Source organism: Lissotriton helveticus, chromosome 5_1 (assembly GCF_964261635.1).
Source record: "Lissotriton helveticus chromosome 5_1, aLisHel1.1, whole genome shotgun sequence".
Lineage (NCBI taxonomy): Eukaryota > Metazoa > Chordata > Amphibia > Caudata > Salamandridae > Lissotriton > Lissotriton helveticus.
The window spans coordinates 2078540718-2078567115 of NC_136065.1; the positions used below are offsets into that span (position 1 = coordinate 2078540718).

At 46.6% G+C, this 26398-nt stretch overlaps 1 protein-coding gene across 1 annotated transcript in view; it reads left to right on the forward strand.

Moving 5' to 3' along the window:
* VWA7 (von Willebrand factor A domain containing 7) overlaps positions 1–26398 on the forward strand; it is a 140439-nt gene that overhangs the window by 66980 nt on the left and 47061 nt on the right. The window contains exons 3-7 of the mRNA XM_078646027.1: positions 2532–2813; positions 7156–7252; positions 13212–13334; positions 16490–16685; positions 19638–19807. Of these exons, the coding sequence (XP_078502153.1) occupies positions 2532–2813; positions 7156–7252; positions 13212–13334; positions 16490–16685; positions 19638–19807 (868 nt within the window). The remainder of the gene's footprint in view (positions 1–2531; positions 2814–7155; positions 7253–13211; positions 13335–16489; positions 16686–19637; positions 19808–26398) is intronic.

A 26398-nucleotide genomic window follows, 5' to 3' on the forward strand; every position in this document is an offset into this window, starting at 1 on the left:
AGAAGAATATAAAATAAATAAAATAAAATAAATGTGCCACTTATGGTTACCAAAGCTCCAAGCAAATGGCATAGCGTGTGCCAGTCACCATGTTGCTGCCCTTTTCTTTATTTCTCTTCCGTTGGGAAACTGGTGTTTTGTCCATGACAAGCTACGCAAATTACGGCCTTGTTTTGTGCATTGGTTACCATATTGGTGTGTTTCAGTGTTTTTCTGCATTTGTCAGAACCATAAGTCAAGTTTCTAACAGTTGTTTAGTGAACATGTGCATAGAAAGGAAGGATATATAATGGCAAAGAGTGCAGTATGGGATTAGGCGGGGGGGTGTAAAGTAGTAACATGGCTTACTGCACTACATTTTTAAAATTCAGTGCTTTTCAAAGTGCAAAGCTGCCAAAGTTTCTATTTAAAACCATGAAAAGCTGCAAAGGAACCATGTGTAGCAGAAGTATGTTTCTGTGTGCTGCATAAGGCCAGCAGCATGCTGCAGTCTATCTGCATGCAGAGTCCCTCCTCCTTCAAGAAAGCTGGAAGCGCAGCAGGGAAAAGAAAGTTTGCACCTCGTTGAGTGGTGGTTATGGTGTTAAAATGTCAAGCCGACAGCTGTCAGTAGCTAAAATGTCAGATCTCTGCAAAACTTTGTAGCTTTTAGCCACTGCCCATTCATCGTTGCATGTAGCGGGTACCGGGCATTTCCTGGTGGGCTGGAAGGGGGTGGGCCAGTTTTGAAGCAGTGATGCAATATCACCCCCTGTAACAAAAGCAGCAGCAATACTGCACTCAAGCACCCGCCACCAACGCCGCACCCCTTTCCCCGGGGCCAGTCCAGTTGAATTGCCAGGGTAGGTTTGTATTCTCAGTCTGGCCCTGATCCTTGTGGCCCACCCATCCCTGTTTATGGCATCCCAGAGCAAGAATCCTAGGGCCATATTATCAAGAACAGCATTAACATTATCACCGCTTTAGAGGCATGAAACTGCCGCTAAAGCGGCAATAGGGGGCTTGATAATATGCCCTTGTGAATTCCCATAGAAGCCCATGTTCTGATAATATGCCCTTGTGAATTCCCATAGAAGCCCAGGTTCTGATAATATGCCCTTGTGAATTCCCATAGAAGCCCAGGTTCTGTGTGAGCCTGGGCTTCTATGGGAATTCACAAGAGCATATTAGCAAGCCCCTAATCGCCGCTTTAGCGACAGCTTCTGCCGCAAACGCGGCGATAATGTTATCGCTGTTCTTGATAATAGGGCCCCTAGAGCCGGGCCTGCCTCAGTGACTTAACATTGGCGGCAGCTCCCCCACTCTGACAATTGTCCGAGCACCACTGGATACTGGCATCGCTCGCAGATGCGCACTCTTGGGTTTGCCTTGAGTTGTAGAACGTGTTAGTGGTAAAAGTAAGAATATGGACGAACAACTCCAAACCCCACAGCAGCTACTGGACTGCGCTAACTTCCAGTTTCTGCCCACAGAATGCCCTTTTCATTTGATCCATTCTATCTATAGTTTACAGTTTTCCTTAATGTTTAAAAAAATCCATTTGCCAATACCTCTTCACTTGTATCTCTGACTGCACTAACAGCAACTTGCCGTTAGATGGCACTTCGATCAATTTAAACTTTTACAGAGTCCATTTTATTCCCATTTCAAAAACACAAAAACAGCACGTGCATCTCCAAGTATTACATTTTCCTGTGTTCCATGTGTATGATGTCATCTCATGGGTTGGGTCAGCAGATGTGAGACTGGCTTTGAACTGGGGTAACCAAAGGTTAGTACTAGGTTTGAATGCAGGTTTTGGCTTAACATCAAGTGATTCTGGAAAAACTTCTTAGGTCTTGATTTAGAGTTTGGTGGACAGGTTACTCTGTCAAAACATTAAAACTATTCCATCCGCTATCTTACAAGTGCTATAGGCTATTCTGCACATTTAGACCTGTCGACTGGCACATTTGTGACTGTAGGAACAAAGGTTCGTATCTGGGCTTTGCTTAATATCCTATGATTCTGGGTAAATGCCTTAGGTCCTGGTTTAGCATTTGGCAACAGGTTAATCCGTGAAAACATTAGGATATTGTGTCCACTGTGTTACAAGTACTGTAGGCTTTAATCCACATGTAATACTTCAGACTGGTCATCCGCCACGTTGTGTCGCAGTATCCCATCTGTCGAACTCTAAATATGCAGGCACATGCATCAACCTTTTTTGCGAGCGCAAACGGTGCGATTCGCAAAAAATCGTCCGTTTGCACCCGCATAAAGGGCTTCTGCGATGCATCAAACTGTAATTTGCGAGTCGAAATTAAGGAATGTTTGGGAATCGCTCATTTTATAGGATTTTGCAAATCCTTAATTGCAATTCCTCAATTATCGCAATTAAGGAATCGCAAAAGTCTACATTGATGCATGTGCCCCAAGGTCCTTAATCTCCCCGAACTACTGCGGCAAGCACTCGACTAGCTCCTGCATACATCCTCCCACCCCCTCAAAGAGGGTCCTCTTATGACAATCACCATCCTTTTGTCTTGTAGGGTAAGACCTTAATTGCTGATGACATCTTTTATGCCTACTTTGGAGGTAAGGTGTCTCCGAAGAGGTTCCGCAGCGCCATCATAGATGTGGTGAATGCCAACGCAGCCATGGACTTCCAGAATACCACACGGAACGACCCCGCCCTCCACTTTGACTCTGAGAACATCTGGATGGCCAACCGGCTGCTGCTGGACACACGCAAAGCCGTCATCCGAGACGTGAGGGCCGAGCGGTATGAGGTGGCACGAGATAAGTTGGGAAAGTTACTGCACTCCCTACAGGTGAGATGTGATGGTGAGAGCAAGAGAAGCCTGTCTGAAAGCCTCAGGGGACACATAATCACTGGTTTTAAAAAATATACCCACATGGGCCACAAACTCACTGACTCCAAGCTGATCTCTCCCAGGAGTACTTCAGGACCCACACTCATTGAGGGCAAGCGGAGATGTTATATTACTACAGCCTCGTTGCATCCATACTAGCTGATGCGTCTCCCTGTACTGCAGTGCCACATACACACACTGCCATCAACATGAGCTCTACTGTAATACACGCCCATGGGTCGACTACTCACTGGCATTAGCCTCAGCTCTCCCCTGTACTACAGTCTCATGGGAAGAACCTTAAGACATGGCTCTTCGACTGAACCAGAGCTGCACTCCCTCCTCCCCAGCGCCTTGAGACCCTCATGGGTAAGTAGCGCACTTTATAAACCCCCTGATTGATTGATTGATTGGGTCTCATACTCACTCGCATCAGCCTGAGTTCTTTCCTGAACTACAGTCCCATGTGTCTCAAGGTCACTGATAGCTCTGCTCATACTACAGTCTAATGTGCCCCACACTCTCTGCCAGCAGCCTGAGTTCTCCCATTACTACAATCCCATGGGTTCCACACTCACTTCCATCAAGTTGAGCTCTCCCTATACTCCAGCGCCACGTTTTCCAGGGCCACTGCCATGGCCTGAACTCTCCTTGTACAATAGTCTCATGCGCCCCACACTCCCTGACATCAGCCTGAGCTCTCCTTGGACTATAGACACATGTGCCCAACACTCACTAACCTCAGCCTGAGCTCTCCCCGGTACTACAGTCCCACGGTCACACACTCACTGACCTCAGCCTGAGCTCTCCCCGGTACTACAGTCCCACGGTCACACACTCACTGACCTCAGCCTGAGCTCTCCCCGGTACTACAGTCCCACGATCACACACTCACTGACCTCAGCCTGAGCTCTCCCTTGTACTAAAGTTCCACATTTCTCAAGGTCGCTGACCTCAGCCTGAGCTCTCCCCTGTACTACAGTCCCACAGTCACACGCTCACATGCCTGAGCCTTCCCCTGTACTACAGTCCCACGTATCCCAAAAGTCACTGACCTCAGCCTGAGCTCTCCCCTGTATTTCAGCCCCACAGGTCCCACACTCACCACCATCATACCGAAATGAGTAAGTGCCTTCTGTGAATACCGAAATGAGTAAGTGCCTTCTGTGAATACCAAAATGAGTAAGTGCCTTCTGTGAATACCAAAATGGTAGTAAATTTAGGATTTTATCTTAAGTTAGTTCTGTGAATAGGGCCCTCTCTGAGCTCTTGCAGTACTGCACTCTGTAAGTTCTCCCAGCGCTATACACCCTGAGCTCTCCTAATACTTCACACCCTGAGCTCTCCCAGTGCTGCACACTCTGACCTCTCCCAGTAAACTACACACTAAGTTCTCCCAGGGTTACACACTCGGAACTCTCCCAGTGCTACACAGTCTGTGTTTCCCCAGCATTACATACTCTATCATCACTGTACACTGTCCACGCCCATGGGCGCACGCATTGACTTATAAGCGAGACGGCCTGCTGCCATACACAGTGGCTGGCGTTAGGTCTCCCAGAACTACAGCAACTTCGGAGTCGCACTCGCTAGTCGTTCCTGGGTGACATCAGGTCCTTCTTGACGTCACTCAAGTATAACTAATAAAGTTAGAGTGCATTTTATTGTGTAAATTGCCCATTTATAAGTCCAAGTTAAACACCAAAATCCATGTTGTTTCACAAAAACTCGTAATAGGTGTTATTTACCGCATCCGATAAATAACGTATCCTGTGGTATTGTTATCAAGGGCAATAGATAACACCTCAAAATGGTAATCAGGCCCAAAGTTATCAATTCTCTACAATAAACAATGAGCTGGCTTTAGCTCCACTTAGAAGAATGTTCATCTCACTTCAGCCACTGGCTCATTAATGTATTAATCCACCTTCCCGGAAGTGCTTCCATTGGATTGGTTGAGGCACTCTTTTACTCCTGGAAAGTACACTAATTATCACACTGTTTATCACATTCAATTCTTTATCTCCTGTATGCGTTATATTGTGTGTGTAACGCTTTCTGCTACTTTGTTCCCAGCTCCGCGTAATCCAAGAGAGTTCACTTTATTGTAATAAATATAATTTGTTCATGCAGTGCATGTAAACAGCATTTGGGAATGCATTTGCACATTACAGCTAGACCTAGTGGCTTTGTCACTGATGGCCTTGTATGGCTGTCCTATTCGCTGCTCACTAGGTTGACAGGACAGGGTGTGGTTAAACACCTTCTGGGTGGAGAAAGAGCGAACAAGCCCCAGCTGCCATCTTGTTAACATAGTCTCTGTGCGGATTCAATCTTTCTATAAATACTACAATTCACATAACATTAAACAAATCAAGACTACATCAAAACACAAAGACTGACAAGGTGTATAGACAAAAGGTTTTTATCAAAAAATAATTGAATCAATATATACAGTAAAACAAAGGTCTGAAGGTCTATAAATGATAAAGATATATAACACAACAGAACCTAAGAACACCTATCCAATACAGTACAATAAATGATACAAAAGGAAGAGGTGAAGGTCGACGTTTCGGTCTCTTTAAAAAATGCTTTCTGAGACCATCTTCAGGACTGGAGTCAATAAAAACTGTATAATGACCAACCGTAACCTTAATTTAGGTCAGGGACAGTGAAGTTAATTCAAGAAGGCGAGCATCAAAGCGAATATGGATCTCAAAGTCTTAAGTAGACTGACGGGGCTGAGCAGACTAGAGTGTCCTGCATTTATATGTTTCTTTATCCAAAACAAAGTTGGGATCAATTATGCACGTACTACGATGAGTTAATCTTCCTGTAGCACGTGTCAGATCTAGCACAGTGTGATTTTGGGCTAGAGAAACACCCGTCTCGAAGTGAGCGCAGGTCTCCGTTTTAATGCGTGCCTTAACGTTTCTCAGTTCCAGAGTCAGACTCACTTCAAGCTTGATAGTGATCGAGACACGTTTTTTGATTAGCGCGGATCCAAACCAACGTCCTCTATGGGACAGGAAGATTAACTCATCGTAGTACGTGCATAATTGATCCCAACTTTGTTTTGGATAAAGAAACATATAAATGCAGGACACTCTAGTCTGCTCAGCCCCGTCAGTCTACTTAAGACTTTGAGATCCATATTCGCTTTGATGCTCGCCTTCTTGAATTAACTTCACTGTCCCTGACCTAAATTAAGGTTACGGTTGGTCATTATACAGTTTTTATTGACTCCAGTCCTGAAGATGGTCTCAGAAAGCATTTTTTAAAGAGACCGAAACGTCGACCTTCACCTCTTCCTTTTGTATCATTTATTGTACTGTATTGGATAGGTGTTCTTAGGTTCTGTTGTGTTATATATCTTTATCATTTATAGACCTTCAGACCTTTGTTTTACTGTATATATTGATTCAATTATTTTTTGATAAAAACCTTTTGTCTATACACCTTGTCAGTCTTTGTGTTTTGATGTAGTCTTGATTTGTTTAATGTTATGTGAATTGTAGTATTTATAGAAAGATTGAATCCGCACAGGGATTATTTATTTATCCCTCTAACTTTGGTTTAAATAACTTAAGTTGATGTAAACAAATTCCCTTGAAGGCACTCTTACCCTTCTATCACTATCTCCCAAGCCCTCAAGGGTCTTCTGGGTCGCTCACTGTGTGTATTCCTATCTTGTTAACATGGCAGCGAGCAAGAAGGGTACATCTTCAAGCCATGCCTGGCATGTAAAGCCATACAATCAAGCAAAGAACAAGGGAGCCCTCACATACCAGGGCCGGCCTTAGGCATGTGCAAACTGTGCACCTGCACAAGGCCGCCAAACCCCAGGGGCCGCCACGCCAATATATATCCTTAATAAAATAATCCTCTGAGGATGGAAACATATTTGGGGGGTGGCCCCAGTGGCAAGGATTTGGTGACCTCTGGCTCTGTTCCACTTCCAAACACCCTGACCCCCTTCCTCAGCTCTGGGGGGCTCCGCCCCACCCGGACCCCCTCTTCCGGGGCCCCCTGCCCAGGGCCACCATGAGCCTAGAGCCGCCCCTGCACATACTGACCCACCCTAGGGTCTTCACACAGTGTCAGAGACCCAAGGTGACAGAATCCACTCCATAAACCTGAAACCTTCCTTCCAGCTGTCCCCAAAGCCCTGTCCTCTGCATACACTCCCTGACATGCGAGCATGCCTACACATAAAGGCATATAAACCAATACCATTTCAAATGCAGTCTTTTTCTTTTTAAAATGCACAGAATTGTATATTCCTTCACCTTTGCAGGATTTCTACAGTCACAGCAATTGGGTGGAGTTGGGATTCCGCAAGGTGCACCCGGAGATCCTCACGCCAGGAAAAGACGTGTCCTCCATTGCTGACGGTACGGCATGACGCAGTCTGTACACACGCACGCGCCTACGCTGTACTCTAGTGTGCTGCTAAACCTCGTGTGAAAAGTGTGATTTATGATGCATCTAAGTGTGGTGATGGCGCATGTGAGGGATTTACTCACCCATTAAATGTATTGCAACAATGTTGAGAAGTGCAGGCACTCAGCCATTAAATGTATTTCAGCAGTGCTGAGAAGTGCTGGTACTCTAGCTTTCAAACTGAAGTGCAGGTACTCAGCACTGGACAGCACTGCCCATTTGAAGCACTGGTCTTAGGGCAGTGGGTACTCGTGCATTGAACTGGACAGACAGACCACTTTGTTCACACGCTAGACTCTACAGGGGTAGGGAGTGCGAGCAGTCATGGCTCAACATAGGCACTGGAAGTAACGATGCTGGAGTTCAGAAGGCGAAAGAGCAATAAAGATCTTTTAAAAATTTTTATTTTGATGTTGTCACATTTTTGCTGTGCAGTCCAAGGCCAGTGTAAAATGTCCGGCTATTAGGGGGGTGGGAGAACACTGCCTCTCATCCCAGCACCGTTCACCCTATTGCATTCTGGTAAATGCAGTACGCTTGCTTCAAAGTTGCTGCAGTTAGTACTGTTGTCTCTAGACATGCGTTTCTGGGATTAGCCCTTCATTAGTAGAGAGCAGAATTAGTAGAGAGCAGAGATAAGTCATCTGGGGTTGTTGAAATGCTGCCCATGTTCACAGGTCACAGAACCACTCACAGGCACACAGGTGCATCCCAGGTGAGCTTGTCAGCTCGCTTTTCTCAAGGGAGCAGCTTTGAAGTAAGCACACAGGGCCTCATTTATGAGAAATGACGCATCGCTGCGTGAAAGCAGCGATGCGTCACTTCTCAGTGCGCACTCCTTGCGACTTCCCTGAGGTGTCATATTTAATGTATAATTCATCATGTCGCAAGGAGTTACAGATACGTCAGTATTTCTGACGTATCTGTAAGCACAAAAGTGACGCATTGCTGGAGTGTGTCACAAAAGTGACGCAACTCCAGCAATGCGTCATTTCACATGGGGCAAGCCCCATGTGAAAGGGCCTGCGTCAGTCTTACGCCTGCTGTAAGGCAGGCGCATGGTTTTGACGCAACGGCGTCCTAGAAGTGACGCAGTGAAATCTCATAGATTTCACTGCGTCACTTCTACGAAGCTTTTTGAGAGGGAACGCCCCCCTGCAAACATTATACCTGACGCAGGTATAATGTAGCGCAGGGGTTTACAAAGTGACGCATCTGCTTAGAGATGCGTCACTTTGTAAATAGTGCGCAACAGGAAGCATGTTTTACGTCGCCGATTCGTCACAAAAAGTGACGCATCGTATGCGCAAAACTGGCGCAAGGCCTCATAAATGAGGCCCACAGCATTTACCAGAATGCAATGAGATGAAATGTGCTGGGATGAGAGGCAGTATGCTCACTCCCCACTAGTTTTAATAGGCTCCCTTGAGCCAATGAGCTGACAAGCTCTCCTGGGATGCATCTGTGTGCCTGTGGCGTGGTACTGTGACTTGTGAAGACTTGGGCAGTATGTCAGCAACCCCAGAGACTTATCTCTGCTCTCTACTGATGGAGGGCTAGCCCCAGAAACACATAGCTAGAGATTACAGCACCACCTGCACTAACTTTAGTGAAAAACGACATCAACTTTGAAGTTAGCATACTGCATTTACCAGAATGCAATGGGGTGAACTGTGCTCACATGCCAGGCTATGCCCTTTGACAAATTGTTCCTTATTCTTTCAACATGGAAATTGGTGTTTATTTTCCTTTCTCTGTCTGCAAGTTGAGAGGATTTTGTAAGGTGACGTCTTTCTGTTACGGGGAGTGTGAAAGGTAGACTGGAGGATGTCGATTTTTTGCTAACAAAGTAAAATGTAAACATATGTAAATGAACTGCACAAATATTTTAGAATATATCCGCAGTTAGGAAAGCGCAAATGAAGCACATTTTATTTGTAATTCTGAAGTGTAATGGAAACAAAGATTTAAATAGTATCAAAACAAAGCAAAATGCTTTACCTGTGTGATACAAAAGATAATTATCTGGTAAAATATGATTTCCACACATTATCATTTGCATGTCTGTGGAAAGTTTGTCGCCATTTCAATGCAAAATGTGCTGTTTGTAAATAACAGTATGCTACTACACTATGTTTGAGTTATATCTTTGTGACAGTGTGCTCCAGAATGCACTGCCGGCTAGATACACACCCTTACCGCTCTCCTGCTGAATGGGCGTGGCTCATTTGTTCTTTGTGTGACGCTTGGGGTTTTCATGGCCCCCATACGTGAGCGATGTCCCATTTATGGCAGCCCCCCCACTCTGAAAATTGTTCCAGCTCCTGCGGCTCATTTAGATACTGTATGACTCAAGCATCCTGTTGGGAGTAAAGGACAGGTGAAATGATGATGGATGCAATAAAGTGGACGGTCCTGCGCTTTCTTGACCTGTAGTGTTGCACTATTATAGTACTAGTATTGCACGATAGGCCTTGTCTCTCTGGTTTACTAAAGACTCTGGGCCTCATTTATGAAAAGTGACGCATCGCTGCGTGAAAACAGCGATGCCTCACTTTTCACTGCACCCTCCTTGCGACACCAATGATGCGTCATATTTACAGTATGTTACAGATACGTCAGTATTTCTGACGTATCTGTAGGCGCAAAAATGACGCATTGCTGGAGTGTGTCACAAAAGTGACGCAACTCCAGCAATGAGTCATTACACATGGGCAAGTCCCATGTGACATGTGCCTGCGTCAGTCTTACGCCTGCCATGAGGCAGGCGTAAGATATTGACGCATTTGTGTCCTAGAAGTGGTGCATTGAAATCTTATAGATTTCACTGCGTTACTTTTACGACCCTTTCTTGTATTGTAACGCCCCCCCATGCATACATTATACCTGGCGCAGGGGTTTCCAAAGTGACGCATCTACCTAGATGCGTCACTTTGTAAATATGGTGCAACAAGGCAAATTTTTTACACCGCTGGTGCGTCACAAAAAGTGACGCACCGGTGGCGCAAAAGTGCTGCAAGGGCTCCGAAATAAGCCCCTCCGTTCACAAGCAGCCTGTCAAAGGGACAGGGGTGCCAGAAGCAAAAATCTATCCTGTTTGCTGTGATACACCTGTCCTCCCCTCTAAGTTCTCAGCAGCCTTGTGGACAACTCAGTAGTAGCCCAAACTCCATCACCCAACTGGAAAAGGGATCCATTCAAGCCCGCGTGATGTGTTTAAGGTGACTGTGGCCCGGTTCACAAGTCTCGAGTCCACTTAGCAGGTCCACCGGTCCAGGGGTCTCATACCTGGTATCCTTTCTGTGATACAGTCCAAGATAAGATCAATCAGAGCTGCAGCTGGTCACTGCTTCTTCTGTGTTTCTGCAATAGTGCTTTGTTGAAAACAAGATGGCATCACCGCCTGGATCTGAAGTTCTATTGACCGTTCTTGATGCGACTAAAAGCCAAGACTCCGCGACTCGGAGCCTGGTCTGGGAAGAAGTCCATAGGAGGAGGTCAGGGTGGAGGCCCAGAACCATTTGGAAAATTCCAAAGAACCACACTTTGTGGTTTCCCGTGTTCAATGGCTTTATTAATGATGAAAAGCTGCACTGTTTGAAGACACTCCTCTAAGCGCTTGACAGCATCACTAGACATCTTGCAAATCACTGCGCCAGGGGCAGTTAATAGCCCCTCTGCGCCTGGACCATTCATGCTCAAATAGACCAGGGCTGTGTGTTGTGCCAGGGGCTCTTCGCTGTACCAGGAGGCGTCTTGGAACCATAGGCCTGTTGCTAACCTTGAATGGAAAAAATCCATATTTGTAAAGCACGAACCAGTCACATTTAAGGGTCTCAAGGCGCTGGGGGGCGTTGTGGAAATGAAGTGAGCTATTGGCCAGAGTCACATGGTGCTGAACTGAGCTGCCGCCAGAGCCGGGAATCAAACCGTGATCCCAGTGTTGCGAAGCCATCTGCCCTGGCCACTGCACCAAACCTCTCCACCACAACCTTATTGTTTGGTATTGGTTTAATCTTTACCATACATGACAGAGTACATGTACATATATTAACAATGAATACTGGGGTATTCCTTTGCATGCTTTTTGTAACAGAACTATCTTGACCTGAACGTGGCATTTTATTTAACTGAAAATGAAAAACCTGAATATATTCAACAGGATTCAAGAGATTAAAAAATATTTGCCACCTAAAAGATTTTAATTATTGCGCGTTGTCTACTGCAGGTGCAGAATATTCTGGGGGCGCCCTCTGCACCTGAAATAAACGGAGACTAGCTTGGACAAGCATAGCTTTTCATCTGTAAATTCAGCCTTCGATTTAGGAAGCTAAAGGGATCTAAATCTTATACTCTGGGGTCATAGGTCGACGCTGGCACATTTTATGAGGACACTTAGCAGTCTAGCTCTTTATAAGAAACTTGTGGGAAAACTCTATCTCCCTTTCAATATAATCCTGCCCCCTCAGCCCATGGCACTCATGATTCAGCCTCTTACACCAGAGGGCCTGTTGCTGAGGGTGAGGACTGCTGGCTCTGACTCCCATGCACCCTTAGTCAGCAGAGACTCTGGTCAGATTCACAAAGGCAGTTAGGGGTATCTATATCTATCTCTATATCTATTTCTATTTCTGTAATATAGAATTATTTTAATTTAGTTCTGATATTTTACTTTAGGATACTAAGGTTACAAGTTGCCTCCATTGTTTTCTATGGGAGAGTGTTGCAGTACCAGTGGTGGCCATGTGTGGTGCTTGACTTGCTCCAATGAAATACATTTAAGCCTGTTTTATCACAATTTGGGTCGTATTAGAGCTGTATTTTGTGAATAGCAAGTGTCTTACTCTTATGGGAGTGTGTGTTTTCTGTTAGCATCTCCCTACTAAAATTTCTCCTTCAATTTCCCTTAACCCCACAGATTGACCCTCCTACATTTACTACTAAATGAATGTAAGGGAGAGGTATGAAATGCATTTTGTAGTATGTGAAGTTCACTCCATCATTCCTCTTGTGAAGCAGGCCCTCTGTGCTTCATTTGCCAAAAATAGATACAAAATAAATGCAGATTAAAGGTGGTTTTACCACACACGCGTGTCAGAAGAAAATGCTTTTTCCATGCATTTGCCCCCTACGTACCTTCCCCTTTTAAGTACAGGTGTTTTGTAAAGTGATACAGGGATGCAGATAGTGGGAGTTGTGTTTTCTAAGTGTGTAAACAGACAACCCCCCCAGCTCCACATTTTTTGCAAGCAGCGTGTGAATAAATAGCTGCATGTGGTGACTCAGTTCTCCATCATGGGATCTTCAGTCATAGCCAGGAATCAAAGAGCCCTGGAGGTGTCTGCTTATTCAGAACACGTTTACCAAGAAGTTGTGTTTCTTTCAAAAAACTATTTTATACACCTGTGCCTTCTTGAATGCGACTCGAACTTATCTTTAAGGTACCTTTTTAAAATTAATTTTTAAGGAAAAAAGAAAGGTTAGGAGGGGAAATGTGGCAAGAAATGCAATGGAAAAGCTCCTGTAAAACTGAACACATTTCCTTTGCAACAACCTAGAGTTCAACTGCTACACAATGTCCGCATTTAATGATTGGAAGTTGAACTGTGGGGAGCAGAGCGGACAACAGGATGCGGCAGAAGCAACATTTGGGGTCACTGACCCTATCTAGCAAGACAGAGAAGGCTTCTCTGCCTCACAGCCTCTTCTACAGGCAGGGGAAGTGCATTTGATGCAACCCAGGATACAGTGGTCATTGCATCTGTTGACATCAAGAACCTTCACTGGTTCTGAACTCACCCCAAAGTACTGGCAGGGATTAAACCTGTTGTTCATTCATAGATGCCTTTCATTTGCCCATGAAACACTGCCATGCTCCTATGTCATGCGCGTCTGTTCTTGTGGTTTCAGTTTCTGTGCCGACCTGCACGGATTGTGCCGAGTGGACGTGCAGAGAAAACGTCTTGGAAACCATCAACAAGAAGAAGCTTCTGACCACAGGATATTACGGCATCGAGCCAGAGAAACCCCAGGGTAGGTATGGCAAGCTACCCGGTGTGGGGGATGCTAAAGCGGAAGCTGACTATGACTATATGGGCCACAGAAACCCCAGGACAGGCAGGAGTATACAACTCAATGCTACAAAATAGGAGATGGGTGGTAAGAGATGAAAGAGAGGGAAGCTAACATGAGATTATTATTCCAAGAAACCCTAATAGGCTCTTGACAAAGTGGAGTGGGGTGGAGAGTTAGGTGTGAGGAAGTAAGAATTAGGCTTTAGCTGGTGGATCTTCAGGAGCTCCAGGGTAGACTTGAACATGGGTATGGAGCGGCAAACTTAGGAAAAGACATGGGAATATTCAAGCATGAATTGCTGTGAATGGATGTGTAGATGGGAAGGACTCTGCGGATTGAGGTGATGAAATACCAGGAGATGGGTTTGGACTCATCCGCAGCTGGTATAAGCTGCAATAAAGGCTGTGGTGGGCCTATAGCAGATAAGAACTTAAACACAATGACTGATGACGAGCTGGGTATTATTGCCACAGGACAGACGAGTAGTTACATTAGGACAGCAAACGCGAGGGCTCTGCTATGATGAAGGGAGGAGGAGAGGGGCAAGTGCTGAAAACTACCGTTCTGGGTATTAGAGAAGGAAGTAAAAGCATTTCTGAGGAGTTTAATGATATTACAGGTTAAAGTGAAGACAAATGTGCAAGGTAGTGCGAAAAGAGCATTCATTTTGGAAATAGGCGTAAGACTGCAGAAACTGAGTGGTAGCTGGTGGGAAACATCCTTTACCATGAAAGTTTTACAACGCGGTACCATTACCACGCAGGTTTTACAACGCAAGTCGTTACAACGACTTGTGCTGGAGGGCGCTGTAGAATAGGGAATAGTTTAATTTACTATCCAACTCCTTCCCTACTATCCACAGGGACTGGAGTTGGAATAGTAAATTAAACTATTCACTATCCAGCGCCCCCCAACACACGTCGTTGTAACGACTTGAGTTGTAAAACCTGCGTGGTAACGGTACGCGTTGTAAAAGCACGCGTTGTACCGTCATACATCCGTAGCTGGCAGGTGCTGACCTGGAATTAGCACATTAAGTATGAGGATAAGAGGTGGCAATGTTGGTAGTGAGATGTGAGGGCACTAAGGACAGAGTGATGAAAGGTACCCACTAGTGTATATTGAGGCAGTGGATGGCAGCTATCAAAAGACAAAGGTGCAGAGATATAGCATAGGGAAGGGAAACAACAGTGATGGTCTTGATGAGGCCAAGATGGCGAGGAAAGTCGCAGGGGACCTGTAAATAGCAGCACAAATCTGCAGGACAGGTGGGGCTGAGGAATGAAACACGTAAAGGCAGAAAGGAAAGCATTGTAGGTTAGAAGCAAGCCAGGAATTATGGCACTGAAGTAGAAAAAAAACAGGGCCAGGTAAGCAACTGAAGAGAGTCCAGTGTGGGAGAGGCAACTGTTCACATATAAGAAAAGAGGTATGCATAATGAAATAGAAAACTCAAAGTGGGTGTGGATGAGAGCTTGGCCAGGGTGAAGAAGCTATCCAGAGGCTATCCTGCCCAGAGAATAAAAAAATAGAATATCTGTATGCCATCATGGAGATGAAATATTGCTGGGTATGTGGGAGTTTTGACAGATGGAAGGGATGAGACATGGGAAGTGCAAAGCGCTGAGTGTAATGGAAAATCTGCAGAAGGGTCTTAGGCACAGAGAAGGCACTGAACACTGGAATGTAAGGAAAGACGAAGTTGGATGAGCCAAGCCTCACAGCTCAGTCAGCTACCACTCGATAGTCCAGGATAGGCGAGGGCCAGGCGCTCGATAGATTGGAGTGGGGAGAAGGATTAGTGGTGAGTAGTTAGTGCAGCGCAGACTTTAAGGAACGCCAGGATGGAGGAGACGAGCTGACATGGCAGAGTGGAGAAGAAAGAGCAAAGCAACGAAAGATGAAGGGGCATATTAGCAAGGGCTGGCGATGTAATCATCGCCGCTTTAGCGTCCGTTTTTGGGCGTAAAGCGGCGATAATTATATCGCAATATCATCAAGGACACACTAGTGCGTGTTTCCTTGATGTAGAGCCCGTTTTTTCACAGCCTCGCCCCGCATCGCTAATGAGATGCAAAGAAGGCGTGGCTGTGAAAACAACACATGTTAATATCCTGAAGGCAGCTTCGCGATATTAACAAGGAGGTGAAGCGATAAAAAATATCGCACTACCTCAGCCTTAACTCAGGAATTTAATGTCTGTTAAATTCCTGACTAAGGCTTACTTTTAATGGGAGATGGATCATGCTGATACGACCACAGGGTCGTATCAGCAATGTTATCGCTGTTTTCAATGGAACATCGCTGGAAAACCAATGATGTTCCATTGAAAACACCGCTATCGCTGAAATATTATCGCCATAGCGCTATACGTTGTAAATATAGCGTTATCATGGCGATAATATTTCTATCGCTATGTACGGCCATCGATAATTATCGCTGGCCGTTGATAATATGCCCCGAAGTATTTAGTAGTGCATCAAAGAGTAAAGGAATCTCAGGGTTGGTAGGAGAGACTCGCGTGTCGTGGAAGAAGAGTTCAAGTGATTAAAGTTTTGCAGCAGGATATTACAGATAAACTGTACGTATGCAGTGACAGCGGCGTAGTAACGAATGGCAGAAGTACTGAAAGATGAGGGGATGATTTGTACAGCACAGAGAGAAATTGCACAGTTTGAGGAGGGAGAGATGGACCTGAAGTGGGAAGAAGGCAAGGTGTGAAGTAGAGGGGACAATTACAACTTTTAGATACATCTAGGTTAGGAGACTGAAGGTCTGGGTAGGGGGAAGGAAGAATAGTGGCAGGCATGGAATGGTGAGGAGTTGTATTTATAGCACTGCTTTAAAGAAAAGTGGAGGTGAACGTTTGAAGATGTTTAAATGAGTGGACCTGGGTCAAGCATGAAGAAGGGTTGCTGGACATTATGGCTTGTGTGGTGGTGTAAGATGAGCAGGTGAGCTCTGGGAGAGTGGCGCTGTGACGAATCATGGTACTGTGGAGACTGTGTCATGTGGACACGTACATTCTGCACCCTACAAGGGATGAGTACCTCTACAGATTAGCTGTATACTTCTCTTATTGATTGATTGTATTCTGTTTCTACTCCCAATAGGAAAATGCAGCCATGGTGGGTACTTTGACGAGAGCACCCACAGCAACCCTCGCGGAGGCATTAACAAGGACAGCACGTCTCCAGTTTTCTCTCCCCACCACTACCTCCACCATGATGCTGCTAAGCTGGCCCAGGAGGCGTCCATCAGGTTTCTGCGGGAGCTCCGGGCAGAAGTGAAGGACAAGCACTTCATGAGGTCATTTCCTGCTCTTTGGCTCTCGCCCCCAGCGTTCTGCTGCGCGTGTCCTCCAGGTTCTTTCACCATGTCATGCGCAGTCACAGTGCAACCTTCACTCTTTTGGTGGTTGAGAGACCTGTAGACAGTTGCAACTTTCTTCTAGATTTGTCAGTTTCCAGCTTGCTTCTTGGAGAGCTGTCCATCCTGAGCAAGCACATAAACCCTAGTGGGGTCTACTTGTTGCAAAGAATGCTGTGCTTCTAGAATAAGACAAGCATACTCTACTGGTACCTGAAACCAACAAGGGACAAGCAAATCAAGACCTTGCTTGAAAATATATGTAATTTGTTACTGTCCACTTCCCCTTTTCTTTTGGTCTGGAAATGCTTTGCACACAAACTAGTGATGGATGGAATGATGGAGCTCCTTGAGCAGAGTAGCTTCCTTGACTTTACCAAGGTAGAGGTAAATGATGGAGCAGTGGAACTGGTCCAGTTTGTAGGGCAGTGCATCCACAGCAATAGTACTGATTTACTTCTTTATCAGAGCACAGACAAAGTACTGAGGGGCTTATTTACAAGCTCTTTGCACCGCTGGTGCATCACTTTTAATATGAGAAAAAGTGACATACCGGTGGCGCAAGTGGCTCGTACATAAGCCCCTGAATCTACACACACTCACTGTTCCTGCTCTACTGTACGTTTATCTACTCCCTGATGAGGTGACATTGAGTGTTCTGAAACACGTTTTGGCAAATATTCTTTAGGATCCACTGTGAAAGAAAAATGAAGAATTATAGTAAATGATAGGGATGCTTTTCACCAAGTGGTTCTGAGTGACTACAAACAGACAACAAAAGGGAAGCTCCAGTCTATGATGTCACTCAGAACCCTGAAGGTGAAAAACATCCCAGTGATTCACTTTTTACTCATTTATAATTTTATAGATGGGTAAACATTATCTGCCCCTTCTATCAACTGGTATGTAGGAGCAAAGAAGCAATAGAGGAGCCACAAATACCATGGCCACCCGCCCTGTTCCAAGTAAAAAAAAAACATGGCCTCCTGCGACCCACCCTACTCCATGTGGACATTCCCTTCCTTCCCTCTCCTTCCAAAGCTGTGCTCCCTTCTTTCCAGCGCTGCTTTCACAGGATCTCAGAGAGCCTCATCAGGGCAGCCTCAAAACCCTCTATCACATTGCAACAACAGCTATTCATTTCCCAGCTAAAATGTTATGTTATGCAAATCATCTGCCCCTATTTGTACCTGCTACGCAAGGTCAGAGGATACATCAGAGAGCCATACAAAATATGGCCTCTCCTCCCTGCCCCAAAGGTATAAAATACAAACCTCGGCAGATTTACAATAACTGGCGCATCCCTGCTTATCAGCAGGGATACGCCAGTTATTGTGCGCCATCTTGGATGTGCCACATTTACAATGCGGCGCACCACGGGGCAAAAACAGACAGATGCGTGACGCATCTGTGCCGTAAAGGCGGCGCATTGCTGGAGTTGTGTCGCAAGCACGACACAGCTCCAGCAAGGCTCTGGGGTGCCCTATTCCCAACATGCTGCGTCAATCCTTACACCTGCTTCAAGCAGGCGCAGGGTTTTGACGCAGCATGGGCTCAAAAGTGACTGATTGACATCTTGTAGAATTCATTCAGACACTTTTAGGAGGCGTTCCTGTGCCGGAACGCCCCTCCTGCGCAGGAACGCCTACTTCTGGCGCAGGGCTTTACAACATGACGCATCCCCCAGATGCGTCACGTTGTAAATACCCCGCAGCATTGTGCTGGTTTTGCGCCGCCGCTGCCTCACAAAAGTGATGCAACGGCGGCGTAAAAGAGGCACAAGGGGCTTGTAAGTCTGCCTGAGAGTCTCCTGTCCACCACCCCTACTACCCTCTGTGCCCTCTCACCCTTTCCCTTCCAATAGCTCTGACAGAGCCAGCCCTGCACTGACAGGCTCCCAGAGAGCTCAATCAAAAAATTAATTTATGATACAGCAACAGTGAGAAACATCTTTTATTTCCACCGTTCCTACCTTATAGCAGTGAATAAACAGGTTTAGATTCGGGATAATCATTCCCAAAGCTTCCAGTGGAAGTCATACACAGCAATATTTTTGTTGCCAGACTGAGCAAACCTTTTGGACTTTCTTAAAGGAAAACGCTTTATAAACGTACTCCTACATTTGTTGGTGTCATGCCCTTGATCCTTGTGCTACATTATAGATTAAGGGTCTTATTTATGAAAACTGTTGCAACGGCGTGAAAACAGCGATGCACCAGTTTTCACTGTGCCCTCCTTGTGACATTATGGATGACCCATATTTACTATATAGCGCTTCTTGTCGCAAGGAGTGACAGATGCCTCAGGAATCCTGACGTATCTGTTGGCGCAAAAGTTACGCATTGCTGGAGTTGTGTCGCAAGCATGATGCAACTCTAGCAATGCATGAGGCCGGCCCATACACATAGCACTGTATTACCATTACACCTGCTATGAGGCAGGCGTAAGGTTTTGATGCAGAGGCGTCCTAGAAGTGGCACAGTAATATATGATAGATTTCACTGCTCCACTCCTACGAGACTTTGTTGTTTCGGAACGCCCCACATACATTATACCTGACGTAGGTATAATATGGCGCAGGGCTTTACAAGGTGACGCATCTGCCTAGATGCGTCACCTTGTAAAGATGGCGCAAGGTGGCACATTGTTCATGCCGCTACTGCGTCACGAAAAGTGACGCAACGGCAGCGCAAAAGTGCCACAAGAGGCTTATGAATAAGCCCCTAAATATCTATAGTGCAACGTAGGCTTCAAAGGATGTTGTTGATTGTTGAGCTTCTGGAGAACCTCCCACGTGCTCCAGATGTTTCCTTTTACGCTTGCCTTGTGAACTTGTTATTTTTAGTTTATTTTGGGCTACACTAGTTCTCACCTCGTGTCTACTTCCAACAGACTTCTGAACATTGGCTCGTCCATGGGTCTGAGCTTCGTCATCGACACCACAGGCAGCATGGGCGAGGAGATCACGGCAGCCAAGCTGCAGACCCGGGCTATCATCGAGAAGCGACGCTACACACCAGAGGAGCCCGACTACTACGTACTGGTACCCTTCCATGACCCAGGTAGAAGGGTGCCTTGGGACAGCCATGTCATGTTTAAAGAATATTTGTTTTTGCATGTATTTGCAGCCAGGCATTTAGAATTCATGGGATTGTTGAGAAATGGAGGATGTATGACGTTACAACGCATACTTTTACAACGCCTACCTTTACAACACATTTTTTACACCGCAACATCCATTACAACGCACACCATTACAACGCATACCATTACAACGAATACTTTAAAACTACCTTTACAACGCATTCCACTACAACGCATAGTACTTTTACAACGCATACCATTACAACGCATTACACTACATTGCATATAAGGTAAGTGTTGGATAGTGTAGGGGTTAAAATTACTATTCTAACTCCAGGGGGTGCAACAGTAGGGTAAGTGTTGGATAGTGTAGGGGTAAAAATTACTATTCTAACTCCAGGGGGTGCAACAGTAGGGTAAGTGTTGGATGGTAAGTTATGCGTTGTAATGGTATGCGTTGTAATGACTGCGTTGTAATGGTATGCGTTGTAGTGGTGTGCGTTGTAGTGTCATGCGTTGTAATGACTGCGTTGTAAATGCATGCGTTGTAATGGATTTTGCGTTGTAAAAGTTTCGTTGTAATGGTAGTGCGTTGTAAAAATTGCGTTGTAAACGTTTTATACCGGAAATGGAATGTGAATGGCAGTAAGGAATGTAGAATGTAGGTGGAGTGCTTGCGGAATGTGGAATGTTGGTGGTAAGTGGAGATTTGAAGGCAGTTAGAAGCAAGCAGACTAGGGGGCATAATTACCTGTTTGTGTTCCTGTTGCACTGGGCATTGGTACAATGTCATACTTACCTGAACTAGGTTTACAGAGATGCTTTAACTTGTCACAATGGCGTGGTGGATGAAACAAGGGACAACATGGTGGTATCACTAGTGGGTGTCAGCGATGAGATAATTAAGGGACTGAGTTATAATTAAGCGGGCGGCCAGCCATTCTGCCATGCAGATGGAGAGGTGTCACCGTCATGGTGGGTCCTGTCAATGCATTTTACTGTTTGCTGCAGGGCTGTGTTGGAAGGAAGCAGCCCTGTAGCAAACAATATTCTTTTTTTCCTTTGAAAAAGACAATACTGAAAAGGGATTTTCTTTTTGAAAAGACAAAAAGTAATTCTTCCCTCACCATGGAAGGCTTCCCTTATGGTGAGGGGAGCATTAGAATGTTTTTACTCTTCCTTACCACTACATTTTACCTGGCAGTAAGGAACAGTAACAAATTACTACAAGTCCACCCATCTAAATAGGGTGGGTGGACATGTAGCCATTTCTCTGACAGCTCTTACTCCCCAGGACTGTCGGAAATGTTTGGCCACGGAGGAGACAGAGTAGTCTCCACAATTGGCCAAACTTTGTGACAGAGTGCCCTCTCAGCCAATTTCTACCCTCTTCGCTGCGGCGGCTATTCTGCCGCAGCGCTAAGGGGGCGGGTGGGCCGCGCGGCACGCCCATTCTGGTGACTGAACTGCTCCGTCACCAGCCTCGGGTGAGCTGTGCTGATGACGGAGCGGTTCCGCCATGGCCCCGCCTGCTCAATAGAACGCGCCGCGCAGGCGCGTCGGGCGGGCCATGACGGAACCGCTCCGTCATCAGCACAGCGCCACCGCGGCTGATGACGGAGCGGTTCCGTCATCAGCATGGAAAGAGATAAATAAGGCCCTTAGTTAGCACATGTGGGTCATTGTGGTATGTCCGGACGGAACGAGGAAAAAATATTGTATGTCCGGAACTAGGAAAAAACGTTGTAGGTGGGTGAGTATGAATTCTAAAATTTATAAATTGCTGATACTGTCAGATTTGTAGTCGCAGTGATAAATCAGCTGAGGTATGTTGTGTGCCAACTATTCTAGTGCAATTTCCAGATGGGTCATGGAGCAAAGTTGCTATAAAAATATGATGCACCAAAATTCTCTTTTACCCCAGAAGGAAGCATCTTCCCTCATTTTGGTTGATTATCATTCAAAGTGGCCAGAGATTCGAATGGTTAGTAATGTGATATCAGAAGTAGTGGCCAATTTTTTCGAAGCAGTATTTTGTCGTAATGGCATACATGAAGTGTTAGAGTCTGATAATGGGATCCAGTTTACATCAAAGAAGATGCAACCAATTGTAAATGTAGCGGTATTCAGAATCCTTGTGTAGCCTTGTATCACACAGAGGCAAATGGTCAAGTGGAACGGTTTAACTGAGTGGTAAAGGAATCCATATAGTTGCCAATGAAATCTGGAGTGCGTTAGAGGAAGAGATTGCAGGCGACTACGTTATCCTGGGGAGCGAAGCTCAATGCAGTTACTGCCAATTCACCATTTTCATTAGTGAGAGGAAGGGTACCAGTTGCCACGCTGGTTCAATGGTGGCTAAGTCATCACCAGGAAAAGAAAGGGAAATTTGCCAGTGATATGGATTTGAGATAGAAAGTGAAAAGGTTTGAAGAAAAAATCCGACATTGATTTAAGAATTCGGCAGGATTGTAGGAATGGTAGGAGTGAGCTTCTGAAAGTGTATGTGGAACAATGGGTGAGGATTAAGATACCGGAGGGCATATTTACAGTGTGGCATTAAGCAAACATTGCTAACGCCACCCTTCTCCATTCGGAAAACACAGGGATTTACTTATTCACAAGAATGCGGCACACCCCTGCGTTTCCTCCTGCGCTGGCGCTGAGTTCAGCTGCCTAGCAACAACACAAGCACCCTTGCACCATAGTGCAAGGTTGTCTGCGTTGGTGGGAAGATTGTTTATGTGCAGGAAGGTTCCCCTTCCTGTACATAAACAATCTTTACATGCCATTTTGTAACTTATAAGCACAAGGCAGCACACATGGAAACAGCAATAACAAGGAGAAATAAAGCATTTCTCCTTGTTTTGCCTGTTTAAGCCAGATTTTCCCTGATCCTAATTTTAGAGCTGCCTTCTATTTATGCTGCCCTTATAAATAGGGGGCAGCGTCAATATCAGTGGGTGTTGAGGTGGAACGCCCACCACAATACCTGTTGCCCTCCCCTTTCACGCTAAATACAGCATGAAATGGCGCCTTATTTACAAAGCAGCATTAAGCCACATTAAGTGGCTTAACGCTGCCTTGTAAATATGGCGAGGTCCCTATCGCCATCACAACGTCACTGAAAGTGACGTTATGATGGCGATAGGGGCTTTTAAATATGCCCCTGGGTTGGTGTGTTGAGGAATGGCTGCTCTAGCAACAAGATAAAACTTACATATATCGTCTACAATAACAGTTTATTTGTAAAAAAAAACAAAATTTGAAAAAAAGTGATAGGCCAGCTTGCCTACAAAACTCAAAGGGGCTGATTTACAACCCCCTTGGGCCACCCTTACGTCACTTTTCCCATGTTAAAAATGACGCAAAAGTGGCGCAAGGGGCTTGTAAATCTGCCCTAAAGAATTTAACAAGCATAGATAGATATGTCGTTGTGTCTGGCTTGCAGGCCTGTAATACCAACAGAAGACACAGCATGGCGCTAGGATGCCATGTATGTGAGATGGTGACGCAGAACATTTGCAAACGATATCACGCCTGACAGAATATACTGTCCATTGCCTTGAGTGCATCTGCAGTATGCCAGACCTGTAAGCTGTGGAACCTGTGAGCATCTAAAAAAAGAAAACTAAGACTGTCTACCGCCAGACACTGATAAAAAAAAGTATACTGCAGTGAAAAAAGAATTACTTACGGTATATAATGCAGGTTTGAAGTGTTGAATGTGGCAAAAAGTCTGGTGATACAGTGTACTTTTCAGATGTAATATAGGGCCTTATTATGACTTTGGCGGTCCTTCTGTGGCACCGCCATCACTCCGGCCATAGGAGGACCGCCATGACCATTGAGTGCCCACCTGCCAAAATCAGAGTTGAATCCAGGACAGGCGGGCCTGTCATAGTAGAGCCAAACATGCAGCCCACCGCCGTGACAACACGTTCCGAATTGGGGGGCATTTACAGAGGGGCACAACATGTGTCCCTTGCATGCACCCCAGGCCCGGGAGTATCAGGGAGGCCCCCTTAGTTGCCTCTCTGCCACACTTTTCATGGCGGGCTCACCATCTTGAAATGGGCGGTGGACAGGCAACTCATATGCTCAGCAGTGCCGCAGCGGCACCGGGTCTTAGGGCCCATTTCCAGACCACCAGCACAGCGGGATCCTTGATTCCTGTGGAGCCAGCTGTCTTTTGGCAGTCCGACCGCCACACTCAATGTGATGGTGTTTGGACCGCCACCACAAGTATGGCAGTCCTGTGGACCGCCATACTCGTAATAAGGTCCATAGTCTTGTGTGAGTGAATTGGATTGGTATCCTAGGATGCGGAATAATACACCAAACAACCAATAGCATGAGGTGAACTTCTATTGGCAGAGTCAATGTTTGATTGACATAGTTTCAAGTCATGTCAATAACTGCATTGGGGTCACCCAAAGCTCACATTTTGCATACTGGAAACACTAGATCACGCAGATTGTTGCACTGTCACGCCAGACTTACAAAGGCCTCTTTTTTTTTTTTTTTTTAAATATATTTTTATTGCAAAATTAGAAACCACAGGATACAAACAATCAACCAGTGCACTCGTGACATCCCCCCGTCCACTAAGAAGTCCAAACCATACACAGCCATTCAGCCCGCATCCCGGGGGCCGGGCGGCATGTCATTACATTTAATAGGAAAAGCACGGTGCACGTCCCACGGGGACCATGGTCGAAAAGTCGTTGTACGTATCTGCTTTTATCCCCCCCCCCACAACAACATCTCCGTCAGCCATCCCAGAGGTAAACAGTGACACCGCTCATATCGGGGCCTGCCCTAGGTGCTATCGTTCTTTCCCGCCTGGCTACTCCCTCCAGCCCTTTCATACTCCACCCTGTACCAACCATCCTAGTAGAGTCAAAGCACCCAGGCGGCTACCATCCAGTGGCTTCCGTCCCACCCCAAACCCTCATGAACCAGTCCCCCCCAAGGCCCCCCCCCCTGGCAACTGCTGGGCGTACGCCTCGTCCTGTCAAGTTAGATGGAACCACCACAGTGCGGAAGATAGCACTTCTGTGTTCGCCCCGTGGTGTCCACCGGTTTAGTTCTCCCCATCCTCGTCGTCCACAAAAGAATCACGCAAGGCCTGCACCACTAGCTCCCATGCACGCGCCGCTTTCAAAACTTTCTCATTCCCCATCTTAACAGCCTGCCGCATCCGGAGCACACTCTCACAGGCAGACCACCGCAGCAATTCATTCTTCCATCTACGCAGCGAGGGCCCCCCCCTGGACTTCCAATGCCACGATATCTCCCTCTGCGCCAATATCAGACCCAGATCAAGGAACTTGCTCGTCACCTTGGTGCGTTTAGTGTGCGGGAACCAGAGCAGCAGGCACGCCGCCATGTCGAATTCCACCTCCCTATCTGTCACTGCATTCAGGAGTCCCCCTACCTCCGCCCAATAGGTCCCCAATTGCGGGCACTTCCAAAACAAATGATCCATGTCCGCTCCCAGAGACGAACACCGTGGGCATCGAGCATCCGGCACCTGGAAGTACCGCTGTAATTTCTCTGGAGTTAAATAGGCCCTATGAAGCACATAGAAATGCACTTGCTGAAAGCGCGCATTTCTCGTGCCCTTCCACGTGCGCCGCAGGATGTGTCCCCAAGCCGTATCCGGTATGTGCCGGCCCACACTCTCCTCCCATTTAGCCTTGAGCCCCAGGAGTGGCTCCAGTCCCTCATTCAACATCCTATTATGGAGGCATGTCACAGCTTTGACCGTGCCCGCTGCCATCACCACATATTGGCACGCCATAGTCGTCGTGGGTTCTACGAGCCCCCCCTTCCAGTGCTTCTGTATGGCAGCCACCACCGCCGCGTGCAGGAGGAACCCCCCGTCGGGCAGCCCGAACTGGTCCCGGAGCGCCTCGAACGGTGCCAAAGCCCCATCTATGTACAAGTCGCCTACCACCTGTAGTCCCGCCTCCTCCCAATCCAGCAACGGGGACCAATCTCCTCCGTGCGGCAAGGCCGTCAGCATGCCGATCGGGATCTCCGGCGCATAAGGCCGCGAAGCCCACGCTCTCCGAAGGCTCCTCTGCCAACACAGCCGGAGCGTCCTTTCCTCCATAGTGAGGGCCCGCAGCTCAAGCCTCTGCTGCATGACAATATAGGACAGCACGTGGCGTCGTATCCCTCGGTCCCGGTCCTCCTCTGGACCCCGGAACACCCTAGCTACGTTCTGTGTAAGAACCTGCAGCTGCGCCGCTAGATAATACAGCTCGAAGTCAGGCACAGCCATGCCCCCTTCAACCTTAGGGCGGAGGAGCGTGTTCAGGGCCACTCTACGGCGGCCGTGCCCCCACAAGAAGCCAATAATCATCGATCTCAGGTCTCTGAAGACCCCTTGGGGAATCCAGACAGGCAGCGTTCGGAAATAATAGAGGAAGCGGGGGAGCGCCACCATCTTCAAAAGGGCAATCCTACCCAGAACCGTCAGCGGGAGGGTCGACCAGAAAGACAAGCTGCCCCTCAGTGCCCGAACACAGCGTCCAATGTTGCCCTCCAAGAGGTCCGCA